Genomic DNA, 25399 nt, shown 5'->3' on the forward strand with positions numbered 1-25399 from the left:
ATAATTTATTTCAAATATTAATAGGGATAATAATAAATCAAATAAAAAAATAACAAAATATGTATTTTCAAATATATATTTATGAGAATAAAAAATTAAATATAAAAATGTATTATTTTTTTCCCTCTTTATTTTTTTTTTTTATATTTTTTTCCTTATACAATGTATTATAAAATGTTATATATTCTCTCTTCTTATATTATAATATTGGGTTAGCTTTTATCTTAAAGTATTTATGTAGTTGATAGTTTAAGTTATATTTATTTTAAATATTAGTATGGTATAATTTGAGAATATTTATAATTAATTAAAAATATATATATATATATATATTTATTTTTTTATTCTTTTAAATATATATTTTTAAATATAATATATATTTTGTTATTTATTTATTTGATTTATTATTGTCTCTATTATTATTCTAATTTTTTTATAAATAAATAAGTTAAATAATAAAATATATAAATATATATTTATAAATTATTAAATAAATAAATTATTAATGAAGATGGAAGACATAAAAAAATAAATTGTTAATAAATAGAAAAGAAGTAAATTATTAATAAATATGAAATAAATAAATAAACATTTAAAATTATGTTTAGTTATCTGTAAATCAGATTCTATCCTTATCATTACTCTTTTGATTTGATGTATTTTGACTTATTTATATTAAAAATTATTTTCCATATACTGTTATAAATTTATTTTTTATATAATTATATAATAAATAAATCAAAGTATTGACTTTGTGAATTTTTAAAATATATATATATATATATTATTATATTATTATTATTATTACAAAATAAGCTTGCAGCACATTTTGTATAACTGCCTCATAAGCTCACCACTGCTCATCAATCCATTTAAACAGCTGATAAATTTCTAAATTTAACTCAGTTTCAAATAAGACAACAAAAATGATATCTAATCAACCAAAAGGCTAAGAAAGAAATGCATTTTTATATGTGCAGTAAAAGTTCACAATCCAATAGAAACATATATAACATATATTTGTTTTTTTAGAGGAAACAATTAAAAAAACAACAAAAACAATTGAATATAGAACACAACATCAACCTAGACAACAAACAAACTGAGGAAGAATGAACTTATTACAATAGCAGTACTAGTAGTAGAAGTATCCAACTTTTTTTTTTGTGGTTCTTTTCTGCAACCCATTACACTCGTCGTCAAGTTTTTTTGCAAACCTCATCCATCCCCCAGTCTAGCTAGACAACATCCATATAAATCGACAACATGACTATACATCATACAACAACAACTGACGTTGATTTCTCTCAACGATTGCCCCAGCTTTGAAATCCTTGGATAAATCAATGTGTTATATATATATATATACCCTTGGAGATCAACCAACTTTGCGTAATTCTCACACTCCATTGGAGAGAGTAGAGCAGCTTCACTGAAAACCCTAAGTGATTGCTGAGAGAGGCTTTCTTTCCATTGATGGTGACACCTTAACGTGGTGGCACTCTCTTCCTAGTACTTAGAATCTCTTGTTCCTTAAGACGGTGCTGGAACCTAGCAAGGCGAGCTTGAAGGCTGACTAACCCTGCTGCTTTTCGGGAAAGCACAAAACTCAGCTGAGTTATATAATTGTCAATCATGCTACCCGGTTGGTCTACTTCAGCCAACAGCTTCATTTCCTGTCAGTATTATAACCAAAAACAATTTTGACACATCAATCGCGATTGTGACTCACTCATATTGTGAATAGGCTCATTGACAATAATATCTGGCCAAGTATATGTTATCTGTCAAAGATTTTGCACACAAAAAGATAAACCAAGGTAAAAAGAAAATGGACTAAAAATCTTACTTCGCGGACAATCTCCATTGTATCTTCAATTTCTTTTCTATGAGCAGCAATTAGAGCTTCTTCTTCCTAAAAAGACCGGAGCAAGATTCAACATAGTCAGTCAACTTTAAAATTGCCTGCAAGCAAATAGGTGAAGAGAGTGAGAGGAATAACAAAAGTAATTTAATAAACCACCTCCAGTATTTGATTGATATTTCCATCTGGCGATTCAGGTTCATACTGTTTGGATACTCCATTGTCATTAATGAAATTGATTGTCTTTTGCTGCTGCTGCTTGTAACTACTAGTGGAAACATCAGGGACACTAGCAGCATCCTTCTTCTGCTGTAAACTCACTAGCCTTTCAGGCTTCTCATCCACAGAAGCTTTTCTTCTTGGTGGTGAGACTTTCTGCACTTTTTCATCTGCTTCTGCTGAGCTACGTGTATAAGTAGAAGAATATGGTTTTTGACTTGTTATACCACCAAAAGTTTGCTTGTCAACCTCTTCTCGCCCATTGGATAGGTAGTTGGCTGTATAACTAGATGGAAGCTTGTTCAGTTCAACAGGAGGATTCTGAAATTGGTTGTCCTTTTCCACAACCCTTCTACCCATATCTACCATTTTAACCTCTTGATAGTGCTCTTGAAAATCATCAATATCAGAAGAAAAAGGAAAAGTTGTGGCTGATGAAGATTCCCTGTATGTGGGTGTTAATGAACTTGTTGCACCTTGATCCTTTTTGGAATTTCCACCTTTAGAAAGACTTTTGACCCTATTAAGTTTTTATAGCATGATCTTAATTATTGTCAAGGAGTACAGGGAAGTAATAGGGTAAAAGAACATTATGCAGTAGTAGTTAGTTACCTGTCGGCATATCTCAATGTATTAAGTGTGTGCTCGCATGAACCAGCATTTGGAGAAATGCAAGAAATCATGACAGTCCTTGAGTTTCCAACAAAAGAATCACGAAGCACCTCAGTGAGTTTGCTTCCCCGGAATGGAATATGAATCTGGTCATTGTCAAGGGCTCTGATACACTCCTTGAGAGCCAAAAGACTCTTGTTAATCTCAGCTCCTTCGATTCTGAGATATTATAAATGAAATAGCATCTGAATCCAGTGTATGGAATAAGAGTGGATTTGATTAGATAAATAGCTTGCGTAAGCAGCAAACACGCCATGACAAACTTTGGGTATTGAAGTTTCTATATAAATATTTACAAGGTACAAAAACTGGTGCAGACTGGACACAATCCTTTCTTTTGGCATAAAATTTCAATCCCTGGACTACATTTCTCAAAATTTGGGCTGTTTTGTGACCAATTTTTTTTCATGTTGATCATGATCTGAAAAATCAACATTGTTATGTTTGCCAAAATTCTCAATGATCTAAAAAATAATTTAATCATGATCCAAAAACTAATCTGATTGTGATCGGAAAAAATAATTCTATACCAAATCAAGCAAAAAACACTTGCACTATAATTTTGGATCATAATGGAGAAAATAATTTGTATCCAAAAGAAGCAACAAAATTTACAATATAATAATCATGATCCAAAATAATTTGATCATGATCTAAAAAGATCATACCAAACATAAGAAAAACATAACTTTGAATTTTAACTATGGGGATCTTTCAATGATATCATGATTGTGACATAAATTGTGATAAAATACTAACTTCCAAATAAGCTCAAAATGTCTCAAGATAATAACATGATAGAAGGAACGTTAAAATCATTAGTTGATGAACCAAGTTATAATCGAAAAAGAGCATAAGAAAGGGAAGGCTAAAAGCATAGTTGAAGAACTAAGGGCTTGTTCGGTTGGGTTATTTAAACAACTCAACCTAATCAAACATCATTTCACTCTCCCTCTCATCCATCAAATCACTCAATTCATTATCTTAAATACTAAAATACCCCTATATTTTATATTATTATTTTATTATATATTAATACCTTTCAAGTCTTTATACCAAACAAATTTTCACCTCCTCAAAATCATCTAGAAATAACACGATTGAAAAGGTTTAAAATTATTTTTATTGAAGAACAAAGCATTTTTTGTCAAGAAAGAACATGATTGAAAGAGGTTAAAAATCACCAGTTTAAGAGCAAATAAACAATAATACTGACTTGCTATTTCCAAGATAAACCACCAATATTCATACATGTATTACATTATTATGCATATGGGTTACCTTGTTTGTCTGTCATTATCAGTTGTATCAGCTCCTCTTTCACTACCAGCAAGATCGATAAACGAAATCTTCCCTACAATCTTCCCACTCTTAGACTCATTAACATCCACATTGCGCCTAGATTCTTTTACTTCAGTATGCTTCTTGATAACTAGTTGAAGTATTGCATGTGACCTCGAAGACTCCTCGTTAGCACCAGTGGAGCCTGTGCTTCTTGCAGCACTTCCCCGCTCAATGTACTCTTTCACCATTTGTACATCTGAAACTTCAAACTCTTGCAGACCAACAATACAAACTTGTTGTCTCCCATCTTCCCGCATACAAAGCTTCCTAATAATGAAGTTATTATGAAGAATATTCACATTTACTACTAAACTAAACATCATGGTAATGCATAATTAGCACAAAACTAATATGTATAGCATATTTGCAGACATGTAAATTGAAAATACATAATAATGTATCACAATGGGTCCGTCCTGATTTTTGTTTTTCTCCGGCGCACGCCTTCAGATTTGTTTTTGGTTCCGTGAGTATTGGCTTATTCACTATGTGTAATTTCGGGTCATTTTGGGCTCTCACTAATGGAAATTCCATTTTCAAAATAGTAATAAAAATGTATTACAAATAGGTTGGACAAGGTTTGAATATTTTTTGAGGAAAAAAGTATAGTATGGTTATAAGGGACTTTTCTTTAACACCAGACTTGTATTGCTCAGAGTCGGAATCTTAAGTTATTAGGGATTTCCACTGCAGCACTTTGCCACTTTGTAGCAACACTCAGTCCTGAGAAACTACATAACATATGGAAGCAAATATAAACCCATAAGATGGATCTAATCTCATAGGCCATGTTTCCAGTTAAATGCAGAATCTAATCTCATATACCAATGTATAAGATTAGAGTTTGGACATATTTTTAGCATTGAATAACACCAGCACACCTAGCTTTTCCATAAGCCATACACACTAAACAATGTTACTGAACAATAGCTTTCACTTTAAAGAATCCTTTTCAGACACGAACAAGAAAGACCTCTGAAGACACCATTAGTCACCAAATATAATAATCCACATGTGAAAAAAATACGTGTTCTAATGGAGAGAAGACTGACTTCCTGTCACTAAGAAGATCGTAGAGCTTCCCACCATATATCTCAAAATAACTAAGCCACAACTTGAATTTCTGACTGCGATATGTCGGATGGTGCAGTAATCTGACAAGATCTTCAACAGCTCTTAGAGGAAGAGGTTGCATTGTAAATGTCTTGCCACTTCCTGAAATTAAAAGATAAAAACTAATCAATCTGATACAGTACACATCTACAAAAGATGAGCATGAAAAGAGAATTCGGTATTTTTAGAAGCTGAACTATCTCTAGATTACAAAGAACATAATTTCCCCATTCAAAACTCACAACTGATGCACATTTTAATTCTATGGAGAACATTTAAGTAATGCTATATTGATTGTTGATCTGATTTATCTCTCGAACGCTACAAGAAAAGGATTCTAACCAAGGTCTCATCCCAAAAATATGTTACCAAAGTTCTTTGGAGATGTTATTTGAACTCAGTTGACCGTTGGATAAAAACATAACTGTCTCATTCATCTAAGTTTCTGGTGTAGTTATGATTGGCTTATTCACAGAAGAAGAGGGAATAAATCAACTGATATTGCCTTGCTGACCATCATCTACTACTACCCAAACTATCCTCTCCTCCACATTCCTTGCTTTAACATATAGTGCAAAGGAAGACTCGACAATAAGCCATTTATGATAGCTCTAGGAGAAATTTTAAGCAGAATAAACTTCTATACCAATATTATAATCCCTACTTGTAAAGAAACTGGAATTCCTGGATCTACTTATGTTTGGCATAAGAGGTGTAGCTTGTTGGATACACCGCGCAATCATCAAACACCTCGCAAATGATCCAACCATCTCATTATCATAAAATTGAGATATTTTTTGAGCCATCACCCAACTCAGTCAGATACAATCTAAAGCCAAAAGAGAAATTCTATTGTTGACAACTTTTTTAGGTGTATCTAGATCTGGATGAGGATAAGAGCCAAGTTCAAATACACCTTGTTTCAAAACGTGATTCATTCAGATCCACATCCATCAGGGTGAGAAATCAGGTCAAAATGGTTACAAAATCAAGCCTATGTGTACAAGGTCTTCAACTGGCAATTATTTTTAAACAAATGTTTTTCCCTATAGAATTTGCATGCTTGCTTATCCAAAACTACCATACACTTAATCATGCAATCCTATATCATTTAAGATTGTGTAGGTGTATAATACTCAGTCCATCACATTTCATGCGAACCTTTAGTATTTGGGGTGACTTACTTAAGGAGTGGCGCAAAATTTATTAGCAAAATACCCTTGAAATAAAAAGAATATCATGATTGGACTAATATTAAATGTGTGATATAAAGTATTTATTAAGATGTTATTGAATTGACCCAAGAGATCATATAAATTGGGATACTCTTTTCAGAGTAAGAGTTTCCATAGAATGGGGTGGAGAGAGCAATTAACAGTAATCCTCCCTCAATCGAAAAATATCTGGAACAGACATGTCATGAGTGCAAGAATGTTTCTTCAAACCTGTCTGGCCATATGCAAAACAAGTAGCTTTTGTGCGCTGGAAGATAGTGGGTATTATTGGTTCTACAGTCACACGATAAACCTGTAAAGCATGAAATCAGGAAAAATGTTATTACTCTAGGATTAGAAACTAGGTTAACAAGTCTTACTCTGAACCAAGTTCTAAACAAATTTAGGGGACATTTTCAAGTACACAAAAATTAAACCAATGGTTCATTACCTCATCATTTGTCACATGCTCATCCAAAACAGCATCAAAACAGAATTCATGCTTCTCCACATAAGCAGTTAAGTCCACCTTTAACAATAAAGCTAAACGTTACTAACAATTGTTTCATGAATGCCAAACACTACTCAATAAGAAAAACATGCATATAATCCTGTGCTAGCTTCCCTACATCGCACCTTTAGCTTGGGCTCATGGACGGATAGATAAGCACGATCAAGTACAGTAACAATGTCGTCCTCTTTCTTAGCCATTTCCTTTTTGTTGAGTGGTCTTTTACGCACCTGTAGCCAACATCAAGAAACATGCTCAATCAGTTTGCCAAAATATGGTTAGTGAACCACTTACAAAAAATCTATAGAACTATATGGAGAATCGCAAACATAATAATTACTCATTCATGTTAGTGAAATGAACAAGAGGCAAGAGGCTTCCTCAAAATCTTTTTAACAATCAACCCACTGCCCCGAAAAGAACAAACACAAAATGTCCAGAGCATCTTGCTTGTCAGTTGCATTTGCATCCAGAATTTCACATGCATATATATATAACTTGAAATCTTTGTTTTTAAGATGAAACATTATGGGAAGATATGGAAATTAAGTAACAATGAAAAACATACCACAACTTTGATTTTAGCCACATTGTTCTCCCTCGTATTTATCTCTTTATCATTTGTAGGTAGTCCAGTGAAGGAATCAGAATCTGCTTGTCCCTTTTCCTGCTTTCCACCTATCATGCTGAAGTCATCTTCAAATGCTTGTGTAACAGCAGGCATAAAAGGTGATGGCTCAAAGGGTTCTGACATAACATGCTGCAGAAAAAAATCAAAAGCATTGAGCCATTGCAGCAGAATAAACAAAATTTCATGAATCCATTTATAGGAGAATAATATGCACTCACATGATTATGAATATCACTAAATTGTGTCATGAAATAATACATTGAATTGGGCTGCAAAGGAAAACACAAGCATAAAATCTCCCTTTATGCTTTAGTGTTTACTGTTTAGAAATCAAGCAGGCAAGAGACTAAAAAAGCTAGACACAACCTACCTCTTTCCCCCATCTACTTCAATACCCCAGAACGAAATAAAACATAACAAGATGAAGACTGTAAACGTAAACTATAATAGAAGATTTCTAGACAGTTAATTGTCTACCATACCTCAGAGAGAAGCTCTGTATCATCCATAGCATGAAGATCCAATAGTCCTGCCCCAAAATCTCCTCGGAACTCGGGGGAATAGAAGGCATCTGCTCCAACCATCATGGATGAAGCCTGAGCAGTTGGAGTGTATGGCTCAGAAACAGATTCACCATTGAAGTTGAGGTTTCTCATCAACTTAAAGACCCTTTGCTTCTCTTCAGCTGACTGTGCACCATATCCCTTGAAATATCACACCCATTTATCTTATTTAGGATCCCAGGTAAGTATAAAGTACATCATCTAACAAATTAAGCACAGACCTCACACCAAAGGAAACTAAACAAGATTTCTACTGATCTACATTGCATTCCCTCAAGTAAGACTTTGTAAGATAGAAGAATATTGGCTCGATCAAACAAACGCAAATAATTATTTAAAGCTTCAGGTTCTTCCACCTCATGCAATGGAGTATATGCACATGCATTTAGGGACAGATCATGCACTAACTTAAAAGAAAAGAAATTGAGCATGGCAAAAAGGAAGCACTTAATTAATGATTCAACACAAGTGGATGAACTACAAGCAACAACAACAAAAAAATACATTGTATTATATATTTTAAATGTGGCAAGAACATAGAAGTCATCGATTTTTCTACCTGCATGAGTTGGTTAGGTTGAAGACGTTGGTCGATGCCACTTGAGGCCGTAGGTGAGGCCAGATGCTGCAACCCAGCGGACTGGAGCCATCTCGCCATGACAGCGTCTCCAGCATCGTTCCCAGCACCTGCATTGTGCATGGACCCGCCGTTTGGGTAATCATACAGAGCAGTTGCTGCAGCATTGCTCTGTTGCATCTGGCCACCCATGTGGCGCTGTGATCTGCGTTGGGGAGCCAATTTTCAAGACTTGGTGATCAGCCCTTCAAACAGGTGAAACAAAAAAAATACATTAAAAAGGAAGAATAACTTGGCCTAGATCAAGGCATGTTTTGATCAGGAAAATATACTAATTTAGGAAAACTCACAATGAGGCAAACAATTCAAATCCAAACCTAGATCAGACCACCAAATGATTAAAACCGGGCACCGCTTGCATCCAATCGGTGCAATCCTTTAATGCGGCATAATTTCGAACTTAACCCTAGAAATGTAGTATAACATCAGCAAGACTGTATACGTTTGAAGCCAAATTGAATAAAGAAACAAGGGATGTTAGAGTAATAGCGTACTATATCATCTTGATGCAAAAAAAAAAACAGACCAGATTCAGATGGAAATAAACAATTTCTCCAATAAGATTGCCCAACACGATCCGTCGAATTATTGTGTTATGAAATCAGGGTTTGGCGCAAGATTAGATCTGCAGGAAACGGACGAAGCAAGATAACAAAAATGATTTTCCTGCAAAAAGCTTCTTGCACGGAATTATGAGAGGGGTTTCTCGTCGTCAGGTAGAGAGGGAAGGAAAGGCCACCTTTAATGTACCAAATTATTCAACAAATCTATCTATTTCAAGTTTTTTAACATAATAAAAATAAATTAACTATTATTTAATCACATCTCTATTATAATTAATTAAATTTTTAAGTGATTTTATTAAGTATAAAGTGATTTTTTTAAATTTACAAAATTAGATGGTAGAATCATCTTAAATTATACTTTAATACTTAAGACATAAGAAGTTTGATGAATTTAATTTTGATATCTAAACTATTTTATGAATTTTTTATATATACATTTATATCGATGATGCCTTCGAATCGTATTCGTTGTGTAATTTTGTGTGTCGTATTCGTTTAGTGGTTCCTAAAATATCAGGAAATGGCAAATCAGGATTAATGTGAATATATTTTCCAGTTATTCAATTAATATTATGTTTGAAAGTTGATTAATTTTTTTTCTCATTTGATATAATGTATATTTTCATATTTAGTTAATCTACATCTACTATCTGAATTTGTCAATAATGAATTCACAAGTACTTTAATTCATTTTTCTATTTTAAAATTAGATTAATGTAAATATTCTATAATTGTTCTTTAATTAATATTATGTTTTAGAATTAATTTGAAATTCTTCTCAATTTTTTATATAATGTTAATTTTATTTTAGAGATCTATGTAATCTCAGGTTAGAACTTTTTCTAATATCTCGGTTTAAATTTGTGTGAATTCTTTTTTTTTTCTCTATAATTCTATCATACTGCCTAAAATTCACTAAATAGACTTTTATAGTTAGTTTTTACTTATTTAAAATCTAATTAATTTAATTTATTATGTTCTATTAACCTAATTTCTCTTCAACTACCTTCCGTCTATCTCTCGGACATCTCCGTTAGCAACACAAATATTTTGATACGGTAAGTGTTATAGTTCAACTACTAAAGCATTAATTTTTAATTTGAGAGATTACTGATTTGATCATCTCCCATACGTGAAAATGGTTTGCACACACATAACATTGAAATTCTAAAATTATTCATAAAAAAAATGCAATAAGACATTCATGCCAACAAAAAGAGTCGTTCACAATTTGTCAATACTATCATTTCAATGCCTTCAATTTATTAATAGATTTTCAACTAATAGAGTTTAATGTTAAATTTAGAGATAAAGCTTCTTCTGTTTTAAACCTTAAACATAATTTAAAATCAATTAAAGTTGAAGATATTTGCAAATTAGTTGAAAAATATTATCTAGAAGACTTCAGTGGAAAAAATGCATTATTTGAGATCTCAACTTCAGTATTATAAAATTGATGTTTCTTATAATGAGAAATTTTAAAATATGTCTTTCATCAATAATTTGTGTTGCACATTAGATGAAACAAACAAGTCACAAAACTATAAGTTGATTGATAGATTAATTCGACTTGTTTTGTTTTTACCAATTTCTACTAAAATGATAATTTTCAGATATAAAACATGTGAAAACTGTTCAACGAAAAATGACGGAAGAAGAGTTTTTAATAGATATGATGATTTATATTGAACGAGATTGTTGAATATATTGATTCATATTCTATAGATTGATTTTATTTTATAAAAAATAAAAATTACAACTTAAATAATATGTAAGTTTGTTAAATTTAGATTTTCTTTTATCTTATTTTAAAATTTTCAATAATATTAGATAAAATTTTAAATATATAAATTTGTTGTTTAAATTTGGTATTTCCATCATTTTTAGATTTAATATATTTATTTTTATTTTATTAGGGTATTCGTGGACAATTAAGTATGCCTACTTGTTACCTAGTGTAATATCTATAATTCTTATAGCTCAAGGATTATGATGCGTGTCAATTACATGACAGGGTAAACTAGAAACTCTAATCTTTCAATCAAGTTTTGTAGATGAATGAATGACCTAGCTATTAGAATTACCGTGTCGTTTGTGCCAATCGTGTCGAAAGCAACCCTAAGCGACTAGCAACCGCGATCACAACAATTGAACTTTTTGCCGATCGTGTCGTTCGTGTTGTTCGTGCCGATCGTATTTTTGTGATGAGAGAATTTACAGCCGAAATTTTCGCTGTAAAAACGCCTGAAATCTTCAGAGCTTCTCTCTTCCTTTTAATGAATATCGACTATGAAAAGAATCACTCAATGAAAAGAATAAATAGATTACAAGAATCACTCAATGACTCGTACTATTATCGACTATGGTATAACATTTTCCATTATAAACGTAAATCTGTTCTGATTTGCAACTGCTTGTTGATAGTAGTTGCTCTATGTGGCAAGATACGTATTGACATGGCTGAAATGATGATAGTGGTCTGGACACTTTTGCGAGTGTTCTGATTTACCGTTGGCCTTAGGCTCAATTTATTTTACTTGTGTTAATTGTTTAAATGCCTTAACCATTTATAAAAATTTTGAAAATATAAAATGACTCGTGAATTTTTTACTCTATTTCTGTGCACGTGTTAAATTTTAGGAACTCTTTGGTAAGATTTACCATTTTGCTGCACTTGCTATAACTTGCATCATAGTCCAAAAAATAAAATATACTTATTTGTTCATTTTGCTCCACCATATTTTTTTGAATTATTTTAGATTTTTTCCTTATATCGCACTCGTCATAGGTATCTTCGCTTACCGATGTCTACGTTTATTTTTAGGAATGACAACGGGTACCCTACCCGACAAGTAGTGAAGTACCTGTCCCTAAACCCGATTTCCATTTTACTACCTGACTCCGAACCCGACAAGTATCTCTATTTATATCTCTATTCCCGATTTACCGGATATCCAATCCCCGATGGGTACCCTATTACCCGATTAAATATTTATATGATTGTAGAGATTTAAGAAAAAAACATAACTTTGAAAATGTTGATGAAAACCAAAAGGCATAACATACCCTGATTACTTACCTATTTAGTAGATGTTGAAGAGATAACAATTTTTTTTTTTTTTTTGTTAATATAACTAAAGAAAAAACTTAGAATGAAAGTTGAAAATAAGTTAAAGAATTTTTTTAAGATGAAAAATGAGAAAAAATAAATAAGTTTTTTGAATATGAAAAATGAGAGAAGAGAAATAACAATTTTTATTAAGAAAAGTGGAATATTGGAGTAATAACTAAAAAAAAGTAAAGTTAAGTGGAAATAAAAGCAAATTAAATGATGTATTTATTATGATATTTATCATGATTGGGCATGTGAAAAATCACATTATTCTTAAAAAATATTTTATTTTTAATATGAATATAAACGGGTATTGGGTTTTGGGTTTGAGTTTTGCATACCCCATCCCCGAACCCGAACCCGATTGGGAACTTTCTCTCCCTTCCTATGCCCGATTCCGACCCTAAACTTGATTTAAGATACCTGAATCTGACCATCGAGTATCTACAGGTATCGGGTATATGGGTACTCATTGTCATTCCTATTTATTTTATTGCTTAGAGATATGATATAGTAACTAAATTTAATTAAATTTTTTTTGGCCCTCACACTTTTTTTTTTTTGTCACTTTCACTTCAGTCCCTAGACTTTAAAATATTAAAATTTCAAAATTTAATTATTAAAAAAGAAGTCTTTTTTTGGTTTCACATTTAAAACAAAAAAAAACTTCTCTAATTAATTTATACCTCTAAATTAATTCAAAATATCTATAAAAAATACATAGTGGTTAAAACTATTATTTTCTTCATAAATAAATAAAAATTCCACCATTTTTAAGACATGTTTAAAAAACTCCTTAAATTTGTGATGCCATAACTAGAGTTTCATAATTTCAAAAATCACGAAATTAATTATGCATTCTCCTGAAAATATTTTTGACCATTATAAAAAAATCAGAATTTTTGGAACACATTTGAAAAAAAACTCAATTTGGCAGTGTCATAACCAGAATTAGTTTCTTTAAGAAGCAAACTAAGGCAGTGACTCTAAAGTCAATTAGATCGACTCGTCCGAGAATGCAATCGATCTAAAACCTATATGGGTCAATTAAAAGGTTTTTGTTAGAGAACTCTATTATCAGTTCATCCTCTCATTTAAAGACGATACAACTCTAGAGAGAGTGGTATTCTCATCCACGTTTACTAGATTGAAGAGGAAGGTAAGTCAAGAGTTCTCTAACAAAGTCTAATCTACAAAACATTTTTCCAAAATAATACTCGGGTCGAGTTTACTATTAAAATTCATTATCCTCTACCGCGTGATGCACGAGCGGAAGGTAAGACATGGGGCTTTGACCAACTTCGACGTATGAACTACCCTTAAACACAAGGCATGTTTTGTCAATGACAGATATAAACGCATACAAGGCCCATGAACGTCTCTGTTATAACCAACCTGGATATGTCTTTGTTGCCTTTCCGCATGATATAGGCAACTTGAACACCTTCGAGGAGGGCTTGTCGTCACTTGGTTCTAGTAGAAAATGGGCGATAAGGATCGTCATTGTCGTTAAGTTGATGTTTTCGGAATTGGAAATAATGTCGTCCTTGACTACGAGATCATGCCATTGGAGAGAGTCAATGATATTCCTCCTCAATATCATATTTGTTTCGACTTTAGTATAGCTGAATTTGTTTTGCATGAATTTTCTAAGCAAGTCCAACTTCGCAAACGGCTTCAGATGTAGTAAATTGTCCGATTTGAGCATCATTATTGCTCGGAATTCTTCGATGGTAGGGAAATTTTGTTTATCACCCAAATGAAACGTTTGAATGACAAGACTCCACCTCGCATTTCTACAATGAAGTCAACATGATCTCAAGTGTCTCATAGTCGTAGAATGTTGTTTAACCCATACACGCTACAATAAAGTCGCCCTTCCTCGAACTTCTTAGTCCACTTGGTCATCTTCCTAGCATCTAACATCCACATGATATGTGTAATTAAAACACAATGACAATAAGTAGTTAGGTTAGACTTTTCTTGTTTTTTATAAAAAAAAAAATTCTTTTGTATTCAAATGGATAGAACGTATTAGTGAGCACCTATTTATAGCTATATTCTTTTATATATATATATATATATATATATATATATATATTACATACACAAATTTATAATAATATTATTGATTTATAATAATATTAAAATAATATTTTGAATTTTTAAATTCAAAATAACTAAAAAGAGATAAAAAAAAATTAAATTAGGGTTAATTATTTTGATAATTAAACCTTAATTAGAAAAATTAAATAAAAATTCAAAAATAATTTGAGGTTGAAATATTGTATTTATTTTATCCAAATTAAACCCTGGAAGGGGTTGAAATAATTTAATTGCGATTTTAAACATAAATTATGTATAATTTATAGCTTAAGATAATTAAATAAATACCCAAAAATACTCAAAAATACCCAAAAATAAAATAAATGAACATAATTTTTATTATGTTGTCAAAAGTATATTTGTGTATTAATTTGGTGAAGAAAACGCAAGAAATGGTTAAAAATTCATTTTCAAATAACTTTTTTATTAAAAATATAAACTGATAATCCCGTGTGATAGAAATTATATTTAAATTTTGCAGCAGGATTCAGGGTCATCATATCAACGCTGGATTTTCATCTAGTGCCTAGAAAAAAGCCACGCATGCTAGTTGTAACCAAGTAGTGCGCGCCTAGGTCCACACCCAATCAACTAACGGGGATGTTAACCCCGTCAGTCCAATCGCCCGACCGCCAACGGGTCGCCAACGGAACACAACAATGCGTTTTATTTAAACAAGACGACATCGTTTTTTTCTTCTTCTTCGCGAACTCCAATGGCTGCACACGATGCAGACGTTCTTCTAGAAGGTTTATCTCCGCCATTACTCAACCTTATTCCTCCATTCTTTCACCAATGTGCACGTTTCTACCTCTCCTTCAATTCCCATAGGATCAATAGTCAAATGTATACCCTAGCTAGGCTACCGAAGATAAAATAGAAATGTTGAAGAAAGATTTCAGAAGCCAAATTGAAGTTGAATTCGATTATGATAACCGACCTAGTTGAGTAAATACTCTTTAGGCATTTCTTCCAATTCATCAAACAAAATCCAAACATTATAGCTTGATTGAAGATCCACGAAGAACTCCGACGACTAGTTTTTTTGAAGAAACTACTCCGGCAATCTAGGCTTCGATCTAGGGCTTGGAAAAGCTTCCTACACATCATTGGAGTATTATCCAATCAATTGTAAGTTTCCAAACCTACTATAATTAAAGTTAGGATTTGAAATTGGATTTTTTCAAGTTTGATCGAGTTGATCTTGTTTAGGGTTCAATTATGTGTTTTCTTTATTTGAAATCATTCCTTAGATAATTTCTAAGCTTTTTGTCGAAAGAGATTTTATCAATTCAACTTTAATAGAAAAAATCTAAATTTGATTTAAAAATCTAGAAATTTTTGATTTTGTATTCTTGAGCTTTTAAGCTAAATTTTTCATTAAATTAGTTGTCTAACATGTTAGGATGATTTCCAAATCATAAAATCGACATCCCGATTATGTTTGATCCAACTGAAATTTTAAGAAAAATGTATTTGAATTTCAGTTTTAAAAATTGTTATAGAGATTGATTGATGTTCTTGTTTTTGTTGTATTCAATTATAACATCATTTCAAAGTTGTTGGAACAAAAAACAGGCCATGAGATGGCCTAAATCAAAAGTTCCCAATTCTTGACCTAGAAATCTGGTTGAGAAGATGATCTTAGAGCTCGATTGATCGAGTTTAGGGTTAGGATTATGATCCCTATTTCCATATAAGTTGTTTACAACTTACAAATCATGATTTCATGATCTATATCAAAAGTTATAAACCTGTAATTCTTCATACCAAATGAACAACATTCGATCCTCGACAACCGAGTCCTATAGGACCAGGACCGAGAAATAAGACCGAGTCCTAATCGAGACTTAGGAACGAGAAAATTGACCTAGGATCAAGACCAAAGATCAATGTTTTTGAGTTAGGACCGAGCCTTAGGACCGATGTTCTTGAACAAAGACTGAGGAATCCGACCGAGGATTCTAACCTAGGACTGAGATGTCTAACCTGGGACCGAGATTCCCAGGTCTCATGACCGAGGAAGCTAGATTTGGGACCGAGACTTTCATACCTAGGACCGAACAACTTGAATTCAGGACCGAGTCTCCTAAATCCCAAGGAAAAGCCCTCCGGTCACTTGACCGAGCCTCATGAACCCGAGGGTCGAACCCTCCAGTCCTTTGACCGAGTGTTCCGAGCCCAGATCTAAACCACCCTCAATCTAGATAGAGCCCGTCTGAGCCCAGATCGATATAAATAGACCCAAACCTTAGGAATGGAGTCCTAAGGCCTGTTTGGTTCCAATTTTCAAAATCCAAAAATTATTTTTGTAATTTTGGAACCCTAATCTATTTCAAAAGGTCAGAAATAATATTTAAATATTTTCAGGATATTTCCCAAACAAATATTTTGACTAACGACCCATTTAGAATTTATTTTTAAATTCTAATACTTTTATGATATTTTCAAGGTTTTTACTCAATCTTATATCAACGTAATCGCATGTACGCCCTTCTAAATAATTTTGTACAATTATTTATGTGTAATCTAAATTTATCCTTGTTTAGGACCCAAACTACTAAATAAAGGAAATAAATGTTATAAATAAATCTTTTGATGATTAGGCTTAAAAAAAACCTTTAACGGGCGCAGAGGAAATAGTGCGAAAGCCTTTCCCGAGCGTAACCAAAAAACGAACCCCTTATGGAAACTCTAGTATAAAGTACGTTTATACACGTATTTTTTACTGATTTTTTAAAAAACATTTGGAGACTCTATTTTCAAATAAATAGTTTTTTTAATTAATTATGTTTGATTAATTTAAACCAGGCTTTAATCAAACTGTCAAATTATTAAAATTTGAACAAAATTAATTATTTTTACATAGTTAATTTTAAAAAGTTGTTAGGTACTGTCAAAATCTTTTAAAATAATATTTTCTTATAAAATGATGTTTGGCACGCAAACCAAGGTTAACACATCGAATCTCGAGCCACTCTACAATCTCATGTATTGTCACGTGTCCATGACACGTGCTAAGTTATTAACTGGGGATTTCCCGGGAGTTACAATATATATTAGTCACACAACATATTAAAATGATTTTGATGTGGCTTTGTTGCTTGGACACGACAAGTCAACGAGTCTGGTGGAAAGTGGTACAAGGATTTTTATGTCTATATCTACCATGGTAATAGAGGTTATCCCACTAAAAAAGGCGATATGAAGGATATCGATGTAAGAAGGTTTATCAATTAGGATGTCTCCCTCACCGCCTCTTATGATTTTGGGGAATAAAGTAAAATAATCACACTTGTGATAATAAACTATTCCCCACTTGATTGGATCTTTAGAAGAATAAACAATAAACATAAAAGGAAATATAAATGACACAAGAACACCAATAATTTAACGTGGAAAACCTCCTCAAATCAAGGAGTAAAAACCACAGAACTTTTGTCCAAAAGAAGCTTCATTATAATCAATGTTCAACACGAAACAAATGAAGATAAGAGCTAAACAAAGAAGATATCTCACTATCTCTCTACAAGTGTATAATAGATGTCTCTCAGATGTGATTTGATAAGATTGATTCTTCCAACCTTTATAGCCGAACCAGGATAGCTCAATAGACTTTTTCCACTAAGACAATCATTCCCCTATTTAACACAAATGAGCTTTTGGCTTTTTAAACAAGTTGAGATTTTTATTACATAGTTGGGAGCCCAAACAAATAACTCAACAAACTCCCCCATCACAACTATAGGAGGGTTGTTGTCAAACCCGTGGTTGAATAATAAAACTCGAACTTGCCTTTTGGTAGTGCTTTGGTTAGCATATCAGTGCCATTATTATTTGTATGCACTTTCTCTAAAACCAACACTTTTCATTTAGAACATAATGTATCCAATGATACCTCACGTCAATGTGCTTCAATCTAGAATGAAATGTTGAGTTTTTTGCAAAGTAAATTGTACTTTGACTATAAAATAAAGTAAGTATTTATCATGCAAAAAACCAAGTTCAGATAATAATTTCTTAAATCAAATTAATTCTTAAACAAGTTTTAATTGTTGTAATAAGTTCAGCTTCAGCGGTTTACAACGCAACACATTTTTGAAGACTCAATTGCCAAACAACAACTTCCTCTGCAAAAGTAATCAAATAACTAGAAGTAGATTTTTTCGAATCAATATCACCTGCCATATTAGAGTTCGTATAACCAACTAAATTCGGACTCTCATTTACAAGGCAAAGTCTCAAACTTGACGTACCTCAAAGATATCTAAATATCCACTTGACAAGTTCTTAATGTTATTTTCTTGGATTGGAAAAGAACCTACTCATAGTGCCAACAACGTGATCAATATATGGTCTTGTGCTAACCATGGCATACATAAGACTTCCAACAACAGAACCATAAGGAATATTCTTCTTCATATATTCTTTCTCATCATCATTTAAAGGACAAAGTTTAGAGCTCAATTTAAAATGTAGTGCAATAGATGTGGCAACATTATTGGCCTTCTCCATGTTGAATCTCTGAAACATTTTCAATATATCGTTCTTGAGACAATCATAATTTCATTGTCTTTCGATCACAATTGATTAATTCCAAGAATATGATTCGTTGGTCCAAGATCCTTCATCACAAAGGACTCCCTTAAGTCCTGTTTCAACCTATTAATTCTCACAATAATTTGACCAACAATAAGCATGTCATCAATCAACATAAAGTAAGAGAATAATAAAGTTATTAACAGACAAATTTTATACAAACACACAATGGTCGGAAGTAGTCTTCTTATAGTCGTGTTCCTTCATGAACAACTCAAACTTCATGTACCATTGTTGTGGAGCTTATTTTAAGTCATACAAGATTTTCTTTAATATTTAAACATAAATCTCTTTACCCTTAACCTTCAACTCATCAAATTGATCCATGTAAATCTTTTCTTCTAAATCACTGTGAAGAAAAGTAGTCTTCACGTCTATTTGTTCAACTTCTAAATCAAGATTAGATGTCAAACAAAAGACAACTATAATTGAAGTCATTTTTGTAACAGGAGAAAATATTTCATCAAAATCAATACCATTTCTTTGACTAAATCTTTGAAAACCAAATGAGCTTTATGTCGTGGAGCTGAAGTATGCTCATATTACTTCAGTCTATACACCCATCTATTTTTCAAAGTTTATTTTCCTTTTAGTAATTCTACCAACTCAAATGTATGATTGTCATGTAAAGATTCAATCTCATCTTTCATAGCATCAACCCATTATGTATTATCAATAGCCTCTTCATATGACTCTAGCTCCCCCCACCCGTCACCAACGTATATTCATTATGAGAATATCTAGTTGAAGGATGTTGATCTCACATAGATTGTCTAAGTGAAATTGTATGTAATTCATCTTGATCACTACTATCATTCTCCATGTGAACATCTTGTTCACCCTTAGCATCATCCTCTTGCACCCGATTTTTTGTTGAATAGGTGAATTAGATAAATGAACTTTATCTAAATTTATCGACTCATATTTTCCCTTCAACTCATCGTCTTTACCTTTATCACTTTCCCTAGTACTCTCATCTTCAAAGAAGATAACGTCACGACTTCTGATAAACTTCTTTGCAACTATATCATACATTTTGTAGCCAAACTCATCTTGGCCATAACCTAAGAAGATGCACTCACGGATCTTCACATCCAACTTAGATCTTTCATATTTTGGAATGTGAACAAAGCACCTGCATCCAAATACTCGTAGGTGATCATAAGAAACATGCTATTTTTTCATACCTTATTTGGAACTTCACCATCCAAAGCAATTGTAGGACTCAATATAATAATATGTACCACCGTGTGTAATGCTTTACCCCCCAAAACGTTGGGGGAAACTTTGTTTTTGAAAGCAAACATTTAATCCTCTCAATAATTGTCATGTTCATCATTTCTACAAGGCTATTTAACTTAGGAGTCTTTAGAGGTGTCTGATCCTATATTGTTTGCAATATACATCAAATGTACCACAATACTCACCACCATTATCATTGCGAATACACTTAATCTTCACTCAAGTCTCTCTTTCAAAAAAAGTATGAAATTCCTTGAACTTGTTTAAAACTTCATCTTTAGTTTTTAAAACATAGATCCAAGGCTCCTTGGAATGATCATCAATAAACGTTACAAAGTAAAGAACACCACTGGTAGTTCGTACCTTTAAAGGTCTACAAACGTCTAAATGCACCAACTCTAATAGATATGACTTTCTTGAAGGAGGATTATGCTTGCACGATACCCGAGTTTGCTTCCCTATAAAACAATGAGATCAGTTCTCCAAATCTGTCTCATTCAAACCTGAAATAGCATTTTTCTTAACCAGCAAATTCAACCCCCCCTTTTCACTACTGTGACAAAATCTACGGTGCCATAACTTGGAAGTTTCTTTACTTCGTACAACATTCACATTATCTTTATTTATCAAAGATTGTATTAAATATAAATTTGAAAACTTTTCTCCTCGAGCTACAATGAGGTTATCTTTCGAAAGTTTCCATTTTCTAAAACCAAAAGACCTTAAGAAACCATCATATCAAGCTTTCTAATTAAAATCAAATTCAATCTCATGTTTAGAGCATGTCGAACATCTTTAAGAAGCAACTTCGACCCATTACTAGATTCTAGGCAAAAATCGCCAATACTTCAAAATTACCAGAAGTATAAGATTTAAAAGTAATCTTTCTTTGGCGTAACATGTACGACAGCTCCTGTGTCAAACACCCAAGTTGGCTCATCGCATACAAGGTTAATTGTATTCTCGGCGTGAATAGTGAAGAGATCAAAGGTAGTTGTTGAGACGCGGTCTTCACAATCATCTTTCTTTTGCTTAGATCCGTTCGCTTCATTTTTTATCTTGTAATAATTTTTCTTCATGTGTCCACTTTTACCATAATGGTAACATTCAGTTGGCTTGTATTTTGACTTAAACTTGTTCTGACTCTTATGTCTCGACTTACTTTCTCACATTTAATATCATGTCTTCCCCGATTTTCAACAACAAACACATTTTACTATGATGAAGAACCTTAAGATTTTCGTCTCAACTCTTCATTTAAGACACCACTTTTGTCCATCTCTAATGTTACTGCACCATGAAATATAGTTACAAAGATAACTTTAAAAGTCTCTCATGAATCGGGTAAAGTAGTCAATAATCAAAGCCCTTGAACATCGTCTTCGAAGTTCATTCACATTTCTGATATCTGATTAAGAACACCCTGAAACTCATTCAAGTGATAATCCATAGAAACACTATCATTATATCTCAAATGAATAATCTTTTGGAGCAAAAATAATTTATTTTTCTTTGAAATATACAAATTCTCAAGCTTACTCCACAAAGTATGTTCATTTATCTCATGTTGTATGTGGTTTTAAATATTCTTTTCAACAAATTGACGAATGAAACCACATACATGTTCATGCTCAAAAGCCCATTCCTCATCAAATTTGTAGATGGGTTTCTCACTATCAAAAATAGGTAAATACAAAGACTTCACAAATAGAAGATCTTTCATTTTACCCTTCCAGATATGATAATTTGAACCATCCAATAAAATTATTTTGTTTATGTTAATCTCCATAAATCAATCAAAATAAAAACACTTAGAACCAAGCTCTAATATCGCTATATTAGGAAAAAGCGGAATAATCACACTTGTGATAATAAATTATTCCCCACTTGATTGGATCTTTAGGAGCGATAAACAATAAACATAAAAGAAAATATAAATGACACAATAACACCAAAAATTTAACGTGGAAAAACTCCTCAAATCAAGGAGTAAAAACCACATGACTTTTATCCAATAGAAACTTCATTATAATCAAATGTTAAACAAGAAACAAGTAAAAATAAAAGTTAAATAAAGAAGAGATCTCACAATCTCTCTACAAGTTTATAATAAAATCTCTCAGATGTGATTTGATAAGATCGCTTCCTCCAGCTTTTATAGCAGAATAAGGACAGCTCAAGAGTCTTTTTCAATAAGACAATCATGCCTCTATTTAACACAAATGGATTTTTGGGCTTCTTAAACAAATTAAACTTTTTATTACATAGTTGGGAGAAAAAAACTAACTCAACAATGATTCCCTTCCTTAAAATAAGGCATTCTGCATGAAGAATAAAAAATTAACCCCGAGTTATTTCTTAAGTTCATAAGCTCGTAGAATATCGCTCAAATATAAGGACATGTTGTCATTCAGCATGGTTGAATCTTAAGACGTAATATATATATATATATATGACGTTGCGCAACACACTATAATACCCGAAAGTAAAGAGCTCTTGGAGCTTAAATGCACGTAAGACAAACAAAGTTTTAAAGTGTGAACATAGTTTTTTTTAAGTTTGGTCAAAATCATGTTTCAAGTTAAGCATCAAACATTTCTAGTAGAGTCGCCATAAACTAAACACGATAAAAACCGCTCAACTTAACTGGGTTACGTCGCTTAAAGAATCATTCTTTTAAAAATATATCGAAATTGAAAGTCTCATAAAATAGTAAATTAGACTTTTAGAAATAAATGACATAACTTACCTTCCCGTTGATTCTCAGTCGAAATTGAGAATAAAATGATAAATTTACTTTAAGTCTTTTTTTAGCTTTTTTGATTTAAGAATAATTTCACGACAAAGAGTTGGCACCTCATTTTTCTCGCAAAATTAGGAAAATACATATTTTGGTGTAAAAAAACAAGAATCGAAAATTCTATAAAATGGGTTTGGTGTTTTGTTACGTGTGAAAATGACATCGACACTATGTCCCACACAACCGTCTAGTTATACAGTCTCTACTACTATGATTTTGACATTTTTAAAAAATATTCTCACATTTCTTTTTTTTATTCAATTATAACTTTTTTCCTAACATGTTAATCTTAGTGCTAAGGGTGATTTTTCATGTAGGCGATTGGCCATTTGTTTGTGGACACGTGAAATAAAAAAATATAATACATACTAGTATATATATAAAAATAAGTGGCATGAGAAAATAGTATAGAGATTATGGATAACAAATTTAATCATGGAAAAATCATACCAGAGATGTACAAAATACAGTTCATGTGAGCATATATATATATGCATTTATTTTAACATTCCAAACAAATATTAAGACATGTCATAAAATAGCGATAAAGGTCAAAATAGTCGGAAAATATATGGAATAGTTGGTTGGAAATAATTTTGTGAGTGCAAATAAATTAATATTTTATTTTTTGGACAAATAGGGAAGGAGTTATGGCTCATGAAAGTTGAGACTAGGAACTACCCGTAATAACGAACTTGCAAAATGAATCTCTTTATGATAAAGAGATTCGTCGTTCCTGACCCTGCTTCACCTTAATTGTAATTTGAACAAGTAAAAGTTCTGTCTTGATCCGAGTGGGGATAGCAAACTAATGGATGTAAACAAATAGCGCTCCCTTCCACTAAAATGGGCTGGAATGCCTGTATCCCTAATCTATGCAAAGTAGGCGCTCTATTCAGCAAAACAGGATGTCCTTGCATAACTTCCTGAAGTATTTCCCATACAATGACTCTCAACATTCATGAGCCATAACTCCTTCCCTATTTGTCCAAAAAATAAAATATTAATTTATTTGCATTCACAAAATTATTTCCAACCAACTATTCCATATATTTTCCGACTATTTTGACCTTTATCGCTATTTTATGACATGTCTTAATATTTGTTTGGAATGTTAAAATAAATGCATATATATTCTCACATGAACTGTATTTTGTACATCTCTGGTATGATTTTTCCATGATTAAATTTGTTATCCATAATCTCTATACTATTTTCTCATCCATGCCACTTATTTTTATATATATACTAGTATGTATTATATTTTTTTATTTCACGTGTCCACAAACAAATGGCCAATCGCCTACATAAAAATCACCCTTAGCACTAAGATTAACATGTTAAATTTGTAACCATACGAACCCTTACTAGAAAATTATTTTTGGTTTTGGCTGAAAATAATATTTTCATAAATTTTCTAATTTTTGGATTTTTAATAAATAAAATAAGCGAAAATAAATAAAATAAAATAAAACAACAAACAAACATGCATAGGGTTAAGGGGAGTCGGGTCGAATCGGGTGCAAACAAGCGGGCTGGTAGGCACTTTCTCGATATTTGGATGAAAATCGGTTGAAACCCATGTCATGGTTGATTTTTTGGGTCTAAAACCAAGCCATGACATGGAAACACTGTCGGGTGTCAAGCCTAGCTGAAAAACACAGTAGGATGGCTGAAAATTACGATTGGATATCAAGTCTGGCTCATTTTTTCGGTCGAAAACCAGGCCATGGCCAAATTTTCTTGGTCGTTGCTCTTTTTCACGGTTAATGGTTGGTTTTCTCGATCAAAAACTAACCCATGACTACAAAATTTAGTTGCTGATCCCTTTTCTCAGTCGAGTGTTCTTGGCCAATAACACCAAGGACACTTAGTACCTAAAAATCGATCTAAAACGAAATCTAACTCTAACACAAACATTAATTCATGATTCTAAAACATTAGTCTACCATCAAATCATCAATCATAACATCAATTATCAAAAGAAATTTGAAAAAATATAGGATCAAACTTTGAATAAAACTAAAAAAAAGTTCAAGTCATTCTAAACTGCGTTTTAGGGGCAATAAGCACATCATTAATGTTACATACAACAATACACATGTTCATAAGACCTTCTCTTCAAACAAGATCCCCAAAACATGGCTAATTTAAATCAAAATAACTTTTTCAAAATTGGGCGTTTTTAATTGCGATTGAATTATCA

At 32.1% G+C, this 25399-nt stretch overlaps 1 protein-coding gene across 2 annotated transcripts; it reads right to left on the bottom strand.

The window, feature by feature from the left end:
* Positions 1–951: 951 nt before the first annotated feature.
* LOC124922765 (kinesin-like protein KIN-13A) lies at positions 952–9510 on the bottom strand. Of its 2 annotated transcripts, none has more exons than XM_047463475.1 (14): positions 9295–9510; positions 9059–9174; positions 8691–8953; positions 8051–8272; positions 7506–7697; positions 7063–7167; positions 6878–6955; positions 6658–6739; positions 5152–5314; positions 4037–4366; positions 2696–2914; positions 2024–2603; positions 1850–1915; positions 952–1676 (listed from the first exon to the last, which is right to left on the bottom strand). In XM_047463475.1, the coding sequence occupies exons 3-14, from the start codon at positions 8898–8900 to the stop codon at positions 1488–1490; spliced, it is 2436 nt and encodes an 811-aa protein (XP_047319431.1). In that variant the 5' UTR covers positions 8901–8953; positions 9059–9174; positions 9295–9510; the 3' UTR covers positions 952–1487. The 2 variants fall into 2 exon arrangements, with proteins under 2 accessions (XP_047319431.1, XP_047319430.1); XM_047463474.1 differs by having other exon boundaries at positions 9263–9510.
* Positions 9511–25399: the final 15889 nt, after the last annotated feature.

This window comes from Impatiens glandulifera, chromosome 1, assembly GCF_907164915.1.
Source record: "Impatiens glandulifera chromosome 1, dImpGla2.1, whole genome shotgun sequence".
In the NCBI taxonomy this organism is placed as follows: Eukaryota; Viridiplantae; Streptophyta; class Magnoliopsida; order Ericales; family Balsaminaceae; genus Impatiens; species Impatiens glandulifera.